Genomic DNA, 13509 nt, shown 5'->3' with positions numbered 1-13509 from the left:
CACGAAAACCAGGTTGAATACAGGCCGGGCATTGTCAACGTAGAGATTAGCTATTTACGAGCTCGGAGCTTCTATGAGGCTCTATGAGGCTCCAGCAGAACTTCCTCAAGAACTTCTATTGGACTTTGTAGATATTTTCTCAAAGTAGTAATTAGGTTCAGGAACGAGATGCTTGTGTGTGGCTTGTGATGGGTTTCGTATAGTGCTTATAGTTATCGTGCTTGGGTTAGTCGCTTTCAATCTCCATTTCTTCATCTTCACTTGACTCCTCACCTCTCTTTAGCGATTCGGCGAGTTCACTAACATCTTGCTTATCGTCTAGTCTCTTTGATTTGGGTATTCCAGGCACTTGAACCGACGCAAACGAGTCTCGACTCAACTCCAACGCTCTCTTGAGGAGGTCGTTTGCAATTGGATTCGATGGAGATATCGCGAGTGAATTATGAAGCGATTCCACTGCCATTGAAGCATTCCCCAACTTCAAGTGAACAAGTCCAACGGCCGCCAAAATACTGGCATCATCTTTGTGGCTAAGACGGAGTACTTGCTGAAAGCATTCTAGTGCTTTTTCTAGTTGCTTGGACCGACGAAACGTGTGTCCCAAATTAGTGTGTATCGATATCCAAGCTTTGGAGTCGGCATTGAGGTGCTTAGCGGCTGCAAGCGCTTCCTCAAAATATGCTTGGGCTCGAGATAGATTATTACGATGGAAGCAGACCACTCCGAGTTCATTGAGAAGGAGGGGATCTGTGGCACAGATCTGGTACAGTGACTGGAGATACTCTTGGGCGAGACTGAAATTGTTCATGAGAAAATGTTGCATGCCCAAAAATAGATGGGGAAGATGAGTTCCAGGATAGAGACGAGCAGCAAAAGCATACGCGGACATAGCCTGTTCGTGTTCACCGTCGGCAGCAAATGTATGGCCGAAACCTATCCAGGCATAGCCATGGTTTGGATCCAAAAGAGTCGCCTTTGAAAAGAATTTTCGAGCTTCGGGGAGGTTATTGACCAGCAAGTAGTAGGTGCCTATAGCCAACCAAGTTACGGGATCTGTTGGATGGGTATCGGCCAATTGGTGTGCCTTGAGAAAGAGCTTGTTTTTCCCGCCATTTTCGTAAAGACAGCTAAAGTAGAGGGGAAGTATTTCAAAGTTGAGATGGTCTTGTGCTAGCACTTTTTCACAAACTTGTAGACACTCGTCAAAGTTGCACAGAACATATAAATAATTGGCCCTATTGACGAGTAGGTCATTATTGTCATGTAGTTCGTATTCTTGGTTGAGAATGGTATCGGCCTCCTCGTACCGCGCGCGGTTCACGTACTTGCTCAAGCGGCTGCAATACAATAGCCTTATTAAATCATCATCGTAACGAAGATTTTGCACAAAGTCCCATTCTTCAGCTGGCATCATCATGCTATTAGACACAAGTTCGTTGAATGCCTCATAGCACTTGACATCTACCACCAAGGCCTCCTTGTAACATTCTTTGGCTCTTTCAAAATTATTCTGGTTGGCATAAATCATTCCTCTCAAGTAGCACATCGACGCTTCGAGTTTTATTCCCCCGTCACCAACTTCTTTTGGGGGCTGTTCTGTACGCTTATTATCTGAAAGAATAGTTCTTTCTCCACGAGCACGATCTGAACGGTCGCTGAATGGGTTATTTTCACCTACAAGATCCAATGCTTCATCCCACAATTCTAGCTTAATGGCACTTCGAGCAGCGAGATATCGGCACGTAACTGACTTTTCGTATTCAGGTTTTCCCAGTATAAGCTCCTTCGCTCGCAAATATTGCCCGCTATTGTAATATACTTGAGCCAACCAGAAAGCATCATTGGCGTCGTGGGTCAAGGAGAGTACTTTATCTCCCACAAATGCAGCTGTTTGATATTGATGTTGCATGAGAGCATCATGACGCCACAAGCGTAGCCTCTCGACGAGAGTAAGTGGATCAGAATCATTTCCTTCACCTGTAACACTTCGTTCAAGAAAAAACGAATGAGACCCTGGTGAGTCCAAGAGCTTTGTAGAAGGGTTTGGGGGTGTCTTGAAGAGTTGTCGGCGGGTAGCAATGTGCGGCAGAATGAACAAGGTCGAATTGTGTTGAGACGGGGTTCGTTGGTTCACCATAGTGTGTTTTGGGTAAGGAGGGTAATTGTTGCAAACAACATTAATACTTTGGATCGAACAAACGTTGTGGTGTATGGGTGTACAGATAGGAATGGTCCAGCTACTGAAACATAGTGCCCTGTTGGCCGTACCAGATAATGCCCGATGAGAGTGATGCCGATGTAATTTTCCACTCGTGGTTTGGCATGGACTTGTTTATCGATGCAATTGTTTTTAACATATGTTTTACATCTTCAGTAGAAAGTTGTTCTTTGAAGCGCGCGATGGTTATATGAGCAGATGGACCTGCGTAGCGTGGTAGAATGTCAACTCCATGATGAGTAACAAAGTCGTAGAGACTTTCACGGAGCTTGGTATGGGTAGGATAGGAAGATGTGAACGACAATGCCACCGCATTTGCATCAAAACACAATAATGGGTGTTTGAGTACCGGACCTTTCACAGTGATTGAGTTAATTGCTTCCATTTTTGGTTTCAAAGTATGTACAAGGGATTCGATCTCTTTCTCAGGGCGTGAATGGGCAACTTCCAAAAGGGTCATGTGCAAGTTTTCCGGCGGTGTCAACCAAATTTCCGTCGATATCGAACTCTGCAACTGATGTTGAATCGACAGAATGAGCTCTTTCGTTGGATTGTCTGGCCGAGACACTATGCAACAAGACATTCGCTTGTCGTTCTCCGTTCCCGCAAGAACAGGATCAACATTTACAGCGGGATTTTCAAGGAGTAGTTTTTGCTGAGTATCGTTTCTGTTTATTCTGTAATTGTTTTGAGCCTCTTCAGAAGCGTATTGCTCTGCTAGAGAGGTGAATGGGTTCATTGATTAAAGTAAAGAATTGGACTAAAATGACTAAAAATGACTTATAGTCGGCCAGGATATAGAACGAAGAACTTAAGTATACGCGAATACCAAGTCTCAATTATCGATCGAGGTCGATCGGTTGCAACCGTTTGTGTACAGGATTCTCGGTCGATGCTCGGCAAGAGTTGTATGTGTAGTGGTTTTCTTAATGCGTTTTAGTGGTGATGAATTTGAGGTTATAGTAAAGGAAAGGCTGAAGAGACACTTGTATGATTTTTAAGTGGTTCTTATCGATTTGTAGTGAAAAACCAAATAGCTGACAGAAATCCATGGATAGCCAGAAGTCCCATATCTTGGGCTCAACCCTTTTTGGCTTCCTTGCGTACATAGAAATGGCAAAAGCCACGCTAGCGATAAAGAAATCAACAATTGGGAAAAAAAAATGAAAGTTGAATTATTTAGCCTTTTCATCTATTGCTTCGGTTAACGTCATTCGTAAAGGTTTACAGTACCATGAAAGTAATTGATTTCTTCCTCCAATGGATCGTTCATTCCATTATCTCAATGTTCTCTCACAGTAAAAGGCTCGACCAACACCTAACAAGAAATAAGAATTAAAATAAGTCTAATAAACTTTTATTGAAAGTCACTAATTTGCTAGAAATTACTCAAGAAAACCAACTTCTCAACTAGCACAGCAGTAACTCTGGAACAGCTTAAGGGGTCCCTGCTAATATCATTCCGGTATGCCAAGTATATGTATTTGCTCTTATACAGGTGCGATGGCTGCAAATAGTGCGTAGAGCAATTTTCAAGTATAAGACACAAGATTTCAAGCTGAGAGAAAATATTTCCGAGATTGAAAACGAAACATTATAAAAGCCGACTTGAGTACAGATCTGACTGAAGTCATTAAAAAATCCGGTTCAGGGCCAAAGGGTAAACTGTGAAACTACATTTCGCATTCACAAAAAATGTAAATGGTGACTAAATGGTGACTTGACAAGAGAACAGTCCCTTTCGAAATAGTGACAGATCACGACCTGGAACCTCAGGTAGCTAGTCTACTAAAGTATCGTTCGTTCCATCTAATTTGCGTCACCTGCATAGAGCCTTTCTCTGTGCGACAACTTTTCGAGCCATCTTGATGCAGTCTCTACCTCATCGCACATCACCCTCTTCTTTAATACACAATATGAGCGGTGCTCCGGTACAATTTCGTATTATGGCAGGGTCCTACGAGCACAATCTTTTGTGCTTGTCACTCATACTTGGCAAAGAGCCCGTTTTCCAACCTATTTTTCATTTTCAAGCACATTCACTCTCCATCAAATGTATGGATATCGCCAAGAGATACTTGGTTACAGGTTCTAACGACGAGCATATACGTATCTACGACTTGCAAAAGCGTAAAGAGCTAGGCAATCTCCTCAGTCATCAAGGAACGGTGACCACATTACGATTTTCAGACGAGAAACATGAAGCAGGTGTTACTGAAAAATCTGGTAAGTGGTTGATTTCCGGCTCAGAAGACGGTAAAATCATTGTGTGGCGAACTAAGGACTGGGAGGTGTTTGGCACCTTGAAGGGACACCAGGGAAAGGTCAATGACGTAGCTATACATCCTTCTGGAAGAGTGGCTATCTCGGTTTCTCAGGACTACACAGTACGGTTATGGAATCTTATGACTGCTAAGAAAGCTGCTGTCCTCAAGATCAAGGGTAAGATACATTTGGGTCAGGCACCAGAAAAGGTAGCATGGTCACAATCTGGTGAAAATTTTGTGGTTGGACTCTTGAGTCAAATTCTCGTTTACAGCACATCTTCAGCCACTATGATTAGAAGAATTAAATTTGCATCTACTCTCATGTGCATGCAAGTAGCAGTCATTGATGGAGAAGAATGGTTGATCACAGGAAATGGGAAAGGTCTCATTGAATTCTACAAAATGTCAAAACTATGTGAAGAAGGTGGGTCTCCAGATGAGCAAGAAACCTTGGAAGCAGCATTCAGTTTAAGAGGACACTCTAACCGTGTGAAGGATATCACGGTATTTTCCAATCCTACGGAAACTGCGGGAAAGACCTACTTAATTTCGGTGTCTTCAGATGGTAAAATCGTGGTATGGGACATTCAAGAAAAAACCGAAGTTGCAGTTTACGATTCAGGAGAAAGACTCAATTGTGTATCTGCTTGCTCAGAAAGCGTAGAGAAATCCAGTACCATGAAACGACGTTTGACAGAGGACGATGAACCAGCCCCAGAATCGGAATATGAGACTGATGGTGAAGAGATCAAGAAAGTCATGAAACCAAAGAAAAAGAAGAAGAATCAAAAGTCCAAGGTGAGCGTTACACTCGAGTAGCGATCTAGAGTAGCGATGGGTTTATAGGTAGCAAAATGACCAGTTCGTCAATTCGAGTACTAATTGCTTTACATTAATGTTAACAGTCAAGATAGTTCAAGAAAACTCTCTATAGGCGCATCCATACATAACCAGTATCAATTACCGAGCCTTATTAATTCAATCTGGCGACATGCTTTTCGAAAAGTTGCTTGGCTCTCTGGTACACCGGAGCAGTATTTCTATCAGGAAGCTGGAGCAATGTAGGCAACAAGTCCTTAGCAAAGGTTTCAGAGGCTTCTCTAGGAACCAACGAAGGCAAGTGGTCAATGGAGCACACAGACAACTTTGGACCAGCAGTGGTTTCGACAAGGGCCGTTGGTTTGTCGAAATCAGTGATTACAGTGTACACTGGAATAGGGTTGTTTGGGTTGGTGGTGTCGGCGGACACATCGACTATAGTTCTCAACTTTCTCTTTTCGGAATTCAAGGTCTCGGAACTGACAAATGGAGGAATGGGTTGGGACAAGTAGATACAGTTGATGAAAATGTCCGAGTCAGTGATTTCCTCAAAAGGTCCACCGCGGGCAGTTTCCTTCATATCCCATTGGAGAATCTTTTCATCGGGAATACCAGCCTTCTTGAACAAAGACACGGCTCCAGAGCCGCATCTACCCAAGGCACCAATGACCAAACATTGTGGGTACTTGCCCCCATTTTTGGCCAAAGCAGCATCGAGATCCTCCTTAACGTCCTTAATTAACTCTTCCTCAGTGGCATATGGAGTGACACCACGCAACTCCTCATTATCGGCGTGAGTCTGCTTGAAAGCCCAGTCCTTCAAACCAATTGCAGCTCCAGCAAAACCAGCATAGAAACCAAACGCGGCGACTCTACGGCCCTCGTCGTTCACTAAGAACTCCAAGTCGTATAACGTTCCGTTTCCGGCAGGAAATCTCGACAAGACATCCTTCCATCCAGCTTGGTCCTTGTAGCAATGAGCAAATTGGATGTGTTCATGAACAAGAGGAAAAGTTTCATCTTCTGGCAACGCCTTTAATCCATAGATTATACGGTCCTTGGGAGCTTCCTTCCACGAACCCTCAGGTACAATTTCAGCGCCAACTTTAGCATATTCGTCGGCGTCGAAAGTGGATTGTGAACTCTTTTCAACATAAACCTTGAAACCAGCATCCAATAATTCCTTGGTTACGGATGGTGACAATCCGGCTCTGGCCTCTAAGGGCTTGGTCTCGGCTCTGAGATGTAAAGAAACAGGTGCTGACATGTTCAGTGGAATTTTTCAGTTGAATGAGACTCGTGTTTTATATGATAGATTGCATATGAGTCATTGGCGCATGCAGGAACTGTGGTATCGGGTTTATCACCTATTCATTGTTGAATATGTTTGAGTATTTCCGACTTGAGAATGGGCTTTGCTGACTCCCAATTGTCGTGCTTCCACGCATCCCCGTAAACCTTGAAAAGATTTTGTAATTTTGTAATTTCGTGCTCGTCTTTTACAGTGCCCAGTGCGACAGCTCCATCGAATATTACATGGGCAAATTCTCTGTCGTTGTTGTAGAGGTTAGCTAGCATCAACGCTTCGGTCAATTGTCCTGCTGCAGATCTGTTGGTGGTGGAATTGATGTCTTTAGACACTTTTTGGATGTAATCATTGTAGAGTTCGAGACTTGAATTGACATCAAATGCCGACCTTGCTAGAATCAAATGTTTCAAAGAAGTAACAGCAATTTGTTCTGGGGTAATGAGTGTCTCGGCAACTTTGAGGTAATGAGGGTTGTCCTGTAGTACTGCTTGGTAAGTGAATGCTTGCTGAAGATTGAGCTGTACAAATTCAATCCCAAATTTGTCGTGAGTTTGATAGTAATGAAACTTTTCCAAAGCAGCACTTATATCATCGAGATAGATACCATATGCTCTGACCATCTCGAGTCTCAATAAAAGAGAGTCCGGAGTTCTGTCGCTGTCTAGTTTGATCTGATCGATGTATGCAACAATAGTTACCATCAACAACTTTGTATCAATGGGAGCCATTGGCTCTCCGAAAAACTTCTCCAATTGTTTGCAAGACTTCGTGTCATGATCCAATGCAGTTTCAAAGCTCAGTTTGTTACTAGCGTAACAATTTAGGAGTGCCTTACTCAAGTCCTTCTTTGATAACATGCCTGGTTCAAGCTCAAACAAAACCTGGAAAATCCTCAAGTACGCAACAGGAGAGATGTCTTCCTCTAAAATCTCTTTCAAGATCGTAGGGTCTATCTTGGCATATTTCAATGAGCTAAGTGCATTCTGTTCTATCAACGTGCTCACAAGCAACTTCAGGATTTCTTTGCTGGGCTGGCTAATCCTTCCAAATAAGTCTATCGCCTTGTATATGTGCATCCCGCTAAACTCAAATTGTTCGCTTTCTTCCTGTTCATATCGTTCTCCAAAAAGTGCCTTTTCAACAAGCACTTCGAGAAGATCATCAGCAGGATCGATCGAATGACGAGCAATTAGCTCCCAGGTAGACATTGCACGACCTGGGTTTGCCTGAACAAGTGTTTTGATAGCTTTTGCTGACCATTGATGATTTTCAGGTACATTATAGTAGAGCGAAAAGTCATGCTTCAATGCTAATGAAAGAACCTCATTCAAGATTGAGTGTCTTGTATCTTCGGGTATACTGTCTAGTTCATTGATCTGCTTCACCAATGAACGATATTGGTCGTCTTTACCGTTCAAGGTTGACATGAGAGAAGTCACAAATTTACCATTTTGGTCATCTGAAATAGATTGTATGCGGTTCTTGATCTGTTCTAAAAGTTCATTCTGGGTACTATAGAGTCTAGTAAACACAAATCCAAGACCCAAACGTGGCCTAGTGCTCTTGTATGTGCCCAATATGGCGGTACACTTTCTCATTGAAGATGTATATCAAGATTATTTGATCTGAAAATACGAGTGCGAAAATATCGTCTATGCTTGTCTTTAGCTAATCATGCTTCAAATTCTCCTCCATCTTGGCGAGCATTCCCATCCCCTTGAAATAGCTCTCCCATTCGTCCTTCACTTGTACTGGGTCCAAATCGTCAAAATGGAAGTTTTGGCTAATGTAGTCATCATAGTTGATCCATTGGTTTTTCTTCTCACAGGTGTGACTCCAGCTAGCTTTGTATGCCCCACCTAAAGCACAGGCATTGGGAATTTCCACCTTGTAGTTGTGGTCCATGGCTCCAAGTATAGACGCCATCTTTCTCACAATACTGAGGTTATTGGATGCTCCGCCAACAAAAAAAGTGTTCCTGGGACGAGACGTCAAAGACCCATATGTGTGTTTCTCACCATCGGTGTACAAATCACCAAATTCCGAGTGGAGTTCGTGGTACATCTTCTTCAATTTGGAGCTCTCGCCTGATGACGACTCGTCTAATTCGGGTGTTGAGGAATTACTCGAGTCAGAACCGTTCAACATAGGACCCGCACGAAGTCGAGCACTCAATGATTGAGATTCCACAATAGAACTAACATCCTCGTCGATATCCCACGACTCCACATCTTCAATCTTGCCATTGGCAAGCTTACTGCGCTTGAACTGGGCAGAGGCATTGGGCACTATCTCGCCTAGAGGAAAATAGATTCCCAACTTGTTGTCAAATTTCTTGGAACTGTCCAAAACCTCGTTGAACTTGTCCCACGAGTTCTTTTCCAAGCTGTACTTTTCATTCAAAGCATCTCGAACCTTTTCACGAGCAAGTGCACCATTGCAGTAGCATATCATACCCATATAGTGGTTGGGCATAGTTGGATGAACAAACAAGTGGTATTGAGCCGATGGCTTGAAATTTTGAGTCACCAATAACACAGTGGTCGAGGTACCCAATGACAACAAGATATCGTTTGGGTGAAGTGGCAAGGAAATAATCGTCGCCAAATTGTCACCAGTAAATGGGTAAATACGAGCAGAAGGGTTGAGACCAAACTTTTTCACAAAGTATGAGCTAATTGTTCCACAATTGTCATAAGAAACTTTCTTCACTTCACCCAACTTTTCTTTCAACGATGCTATGCCCTTTTCTCGTTCTTCTTCTGATGCGCTATCTGCCTTTGGATGAACACCTGCAGCCAACGACAAGAGTTCATCGTCATAGTCGTGCTTCTTGATATCGTAGATGTTCATTCCACATGCTTCCGCTTGCTCAATAGTAGTGATTTCACCAGACAACACACTGGCAACAAAACTGGACACCAACGAGATTCTGTGGGTTTTTCTATAAAGTTCTGGGTTCTTTCTTACTGCCAATTTTCGAATCTGAAGGCCCGTGAATCGGTAATGAGCCCTCGAGCCTGTCAACTCAGCGAGCTTTTCAGGACCACCGACCGTATCTTCAAAAACCTTGATTTCCTCTCCCGTAGAATGATCTTGCCAATTGGGAGATTCAGGAAACGTGAATGCAGATTTTAACTGGGATGCAAGAGTTGTTGAAGCGTCCAAGTTAGACAACAATTGAGGTGCATCCAGCGACCAGTAGACAGACCCATGTTGCTGACCAGAGCCACTGATACCAACAACCTTGTCGAATGGAAAGTTTTGTTGTTTCATCTTGCCAAACAAGAAATCTATGGCATCGAGCCACATTGCAACTGGAGACACAATTTCACCAGACTGTTCATTGACTCTCACCCCCTTTTTCACCTCGTATTTCTCTCCAAACTCCTGGTCAAACTCCACGTTGTAGGTTCCCAAATGGTCTAATTTACCATTGGTAGCAATGATTTTCAATTGCTGAGTAGATAAATCAAAACCCAAGTACAATTCTTTCAGCAGCTCGTAATTAGCTGAGGATTTAGAAGTCATATTTCACCTTTAGCCACTGTGGGGGATTCTTTTTGTAAAAAGGATAGGCAGGAACCACCACGGCAAGTGTAGCAACAAGACAAGAAAAGAACACGTAGAACAAAATTGTCAAGTTTTGAGTAATCAAGCCAGCTAATAAAGCTATCACTACTCCTGAGTAAACTAGTATGGTTGAGAGTCTCTCGGCTTTAGCCTGGCCTTTGAAATCAATGGGGAATTCGAGCTGGTCTACGAGGGCTTCCATGGGTACTTATATCGAAACAATTCTCGGAATATTATACAGGAGAGGAAATGTTGCCGGTGGGTGCGGTGCAGGAATGGTGGGCAGGAAGGTGGGGTGGAATAGGCGACGTATCCGAAGGGAGAAAAATGAGAGAGGACACTTGATGAGAAAGAGAACATAAAGAGAGGTGTAAGGAACGACGAGAAAAAAGAAAGAAAGAAATGGCAAGAAAAGAGAAGAACACAAAAAAAGACATTAACAAAGAATTATCGAATCACGTTGTTACCATGTTACCATGTTACCATGTCCCCATGTCCCATGTCCATTCTACACAGTCAAAAACATATACTTCAAATCAGTCTCGTTACAAATTCATAAATCTTATCGCACTTTCGCGCATTGAATCCTAATTTTGGTTCTCACCTCGCTAAATGTTTCCAAAACACCGACCATTTCCTCCCATACATTGTTTGCAGCCATTTCGCCAGCAAGTCTGTGAATTGCTACATGGGCTGATTTTGCAAGAAACTCTCTTCACAAGAACCTCGGCCACGGTACTTTGAGGCTCACTGAAAGTATACGATTGCGAAATCTCTCCACATGAAAATCCTTGACTTTCCGCAGCAGAAATGGCAGCGTCTGTATCCACCAAAGCGTACTTTTCAAAAGCAGCTTCATCTACATCGTGGTCTTCGTTAAACAAAAGCCATTGATTGGTATCTTTGCTAAAGTACGCCAAACCCCGAGGAAAGTCAAAGATCGCATCAGACAATTCTTGGAAACTATTGTAGGTAGCCACTGGAGTCGCGGTAGCAATAGCAGAAGCCAAAGTAGCAAGCAAAGATATAACAGTAGTAAATTTCATTTCAAATAATTGATAAGGGCAAATGTCAATCTAGGCCTATTTAAGGTTAGAGGTTGTCGCAGGAAGGTATTTATAGTGTTAGTAAACAAAGCAAAGGGGGAGTCTAGATTGCATCAAGATGGGTGCAAACAAGATAAGGTGCACTAATTTAGTGCAGAGCAATGTTTGTTTATACCTTATTTATAGAAATAGGAGTGGTAGGCATCACATGGTCCCAGTGCGGCGAGTGGTGCCCGCTCGGCTCGGGAGGTAGGCTTAGAATTTAGCGAGGTCGCATTTCTACGTTTCAGAATGACATTTTTTTTTATTTCATCGAATAAATAGCATTAATCGTAGTCATCCCAATCTTTCGTTTTGCACGTAATAGTTAAGATCGTTGTCTATAAGTTTCTCTTCTAGGAAATCTGTAACCATATTGTATTTATCTTCTTGTATGATCGACATCAAGTTGGCCGACTGGTCGATGTTCTCAAACGTGAAATTATAGTCCGATGGGGTGAAACTGGGGAGATCGTAAAATTTGACGGCAGAATTGCCGGGTTTGACTTTTCTGTCTTGGAAAAAGGAGTTATTGGTGGAAACGGTAGTGGACCGGGTGAGAGTAGTCATGAGTGAATTTTCCTCATTCTCAGAAAATGTAGATGGAGATGTGGTTCTGGAAAGTGAGGGGGATTCATTTTCATCGTCTTCCACTTCAGAATCGGGCTCTGACTCTTCGTCAATGGGAAATGTCTTTCTTTGGTCGAGAATGTCAAGGTTGATGAAACTGAACACTTCTTGGTCAATTTCAGTGTCTGAATATTCCATATTGTCTACTGGTTCTATAGGGGTGTCAGGTTCAGCCGGCGAAAGCGATGGGGTGTTATGACTCAAATCGTTCATATCCGAGATCAATTTGTTCATGGGATCCGAATGGTTGAGTTCTGTGAACGACCGCTTGCGTCTTTCGGTGGAGGAAACGAGATGCAGAGGCACCGGTGACGACGAAGGTGAACGGTCGAGAACAAGATGTTTTAAGTTTTTGTAGTCGTAGATGAGCGACAATAGATGAGTTTTAAGCTGTTGGTTTTCGGAAGTAATGATAGCAATGTTTGACGTCAATTCTTGCGCTGACATCGAATGGTTGATCATAGGTTTTTCGTCTTGTTTATCTGTAGGTTTGCGGCCTGGTCTGGGTTTTGGAGGAAGCACCCACTTTTTGGAAGTCCGTATGTTACAAGACATGAGGCATTGGTTGCTTTTAGCGAGATGGAAGCAAGTCTGGGGAAATCGATAATGCGACGGTTATGCAAAGAACAAGGATAGAAAATAATGATTCAATGCAATAACAGTGTGCCAAAGAATAATAGATGGCAATAAGGCAATGAATGATATATGGCAATGATATGGCAATGATAAATGACAATAATTGAATAGATGATATAAATTAAATTGCGAATCGAACGATCAATGTTTTTCGCTGGCGCGACTCGGTTGCGCTGCCCACCAGTATATATGTGAAAATGTCTGTGCTCGGAACAGGACGGGTGAGGTAATAATTTTTCAGTCGGCGCCTACTGGCTGGATGCGACACTTAACACCGCTGATGTAAGTCCGAGACGAGAATTTTTAATGCAAACGAAACAAGTATAACAACACACTGTACCACAAATATGATTAAAGTGATATAAAACTACTTAAAAGCCACCAAAAGTATTTTGTTGCCAGCAGCTCAAACCAACCTGCCGCGGCTTCCACGGGCGGACTGACGCATCCGGTGCAGGATGCCGGGAAATTTAGGATGTCTCGGGTCTTGGGTTCCTGCATCGCATCGCAGTCCCCGGATTCTTGCTGCTGCACGGCCGGCATACAAGTGACACCACTATGGACTTACGACGGGGTTAGATGCGAGCACAAGACTGGTTCAAAGATTCGGAGACTGTTGGCTATGTACTTACTGTTGCGTGGGCATCACTGTAGATGGCTTGAGACCCTCTTCGAAGGGGGTGGTCTTCCATAATGTAGTAATGGTTTTTGGTTTGGTCAAAAACGTGATTCCTGCTTTGCCGTAAAAATTGAGGTCTCCCAAGAAAGACCCTTTGTTTCCGGTGAACGAAAACATTGGCAATGGCACTGGAATTGGAACGTTGATACCTACCTGGCCCGGAGCGATGTTCTTGGTGAATTTCTGTGCAGAAGCTCCCGACAGAGTGAATAATGAAACTCCATTTCCATACTTGTTGGCATTCACCAATGTGATGGCTTCATCAATTGTGTCCACATTCACCACAGACAACA

The 13509-nt window shown here is 43.1% G+C and overlaps 7 protein-coding genes across 7 annotated transcripts; 1 reads left to right on the top strand and 6 right to left on the bottom strand. All coding sequences in view use genetic code 12, as the record gives it.

Moving 5' to 3' along the window:
* Positions 1 to 226: 226 nt before the first annotated feature.
* On the bottom strand, positions 227 to 2137 carry PGUG_05368 (anaphase promoting complex subunit; the record flags this gene model as incomplete). Its single annotated transcript, XM_001482298.1, has 1 exon — positions 227 to 2137. The coding sequence occupies one exon, from the start codon at positions 2135 to 2137 to the stop codon at positions 227 to 229; it is 1911 nt and encodes a 636-aa protein (XP_001482348.2).
* A 100-nt stretch (positions 2138 to 2237) lies between these two features.
* Positions 2238 to 2957, bottom strand: PGUG_05367 (2'-5' RNA ligase family protein; the record flags this gene model as incomplete). Its single annotated transcript, XM_001482297.1, has 1 exon — positions 2238 to 2957. One exon carries the CDS (start codon positions 2955 to 2957, stop codon positions 2238 to 2240), a length of 720 nt encoding a protein of 239 aa, XP_001482347.2.
* Positions 2958 to 4086: 1129 nt separating this feature from the next.
* Positions 4087 to 5304, top strand: PGUG_05366 (uncharacterized protein; the record flags this gene model as incomplete). Its single annotated transcript, XM_001482296.1, has 1 exon — positions 4087 to 5304. One exon carries the CDS (start codon positions 4087 to 4089, stop codon positions 5302 to 5304), a length of 1218 nt encoding a protein of 405 aa, XP_001482346.1.
* A 154-nt stretch (positions 5305 to 5458) lies between these two features.
* On the bottom strand, positions 5459 to 6571 carry LYS1 (saccharopine dehydrogenase (NAD+, L-lysine-forming); the record flags this gene model as incomplete). The annotated part of the gene is made up of 1 exon (XM_001482295.1): positions 5459 to 6571. The coding sequence occupies one exon, from the start codon at positions 6569 to 6571 to the stop codon at positions 5459 to 5461; it is 1113 nt and encodes a 370-aa protein (XP_001482345.1).
* Positions 6572 to 6675: 104 nt separating this feature from the next.
* Positions 6676 to 8211, bottom strand: PGUG_05364 (uncharacterized protein; the record flags this gene model as incomplete). Its single annotated transcript, XM_001482294.1, has 1 exon — positions 6676 to 8211. One exon carries the CDS (start codon positions 8209 to 8211, stop codon positions 6676 to 6678), a length of 1536 nt encoding a protein of 511 aa, XP_001482344.2.
* A 70-nt stretch (positions 8212 to 8281) lies between these two features.
* Positions 8282 to 10144, bottom strand: XKS1 (xylulokinase; the record flags this gene model as incomplete). Its single annotated transcript, XM_001482293.1, has 1 exon — positions 8282 to 10144. One exon carries the CDS (start codon positions 10142 to 10144, stop codon positions 8282 to 8284), a length of 1863 nt encoding a protein of 620 aa, XP_001482343.2.
* Positions 10145 to 11568: 1424 nt separating this feature from the next.
* On the bottom strand, positions 11569 to 12456 carry HAP41 (Hap41p; the record flags this gene model as incomplete). The annotated part of the gene is made up of 1 exon (XM_001482292.1): positions 11569 to 12456. The coding sequence occupies one exon, from the start codon at positions 12454 to 12456 to the stop codon at positions 11569 to 11571; it is 888 nt and encodes a 295-aa protein (XP_001482342.2).
* Between the last annotated feature and the right edge of the window lie 1053 nt (positions 12457 to 13509).

This window comes from Meyerozyma guilliermondii, genomic scaffold, assembly GCF_000149425.1.
Source record: "Meyerozyma guilliermondii ATCC 6260 scaffold_7 genomic scaffold, whole genome shotgun sequence".
NCBI classification, from domain to species: Eukaryota; Fungi; Ascomycota; class Pichiomycetes; order Serinales; family Debaryomycetaceae; genus Meyerozyma; species Meyerozyma guilliermondii.
The sequence above is the reverse complement of the archived record's forward strand: the minus strand, read 5'-3'. Positions and strand labels throughout refer to the sequence as shown.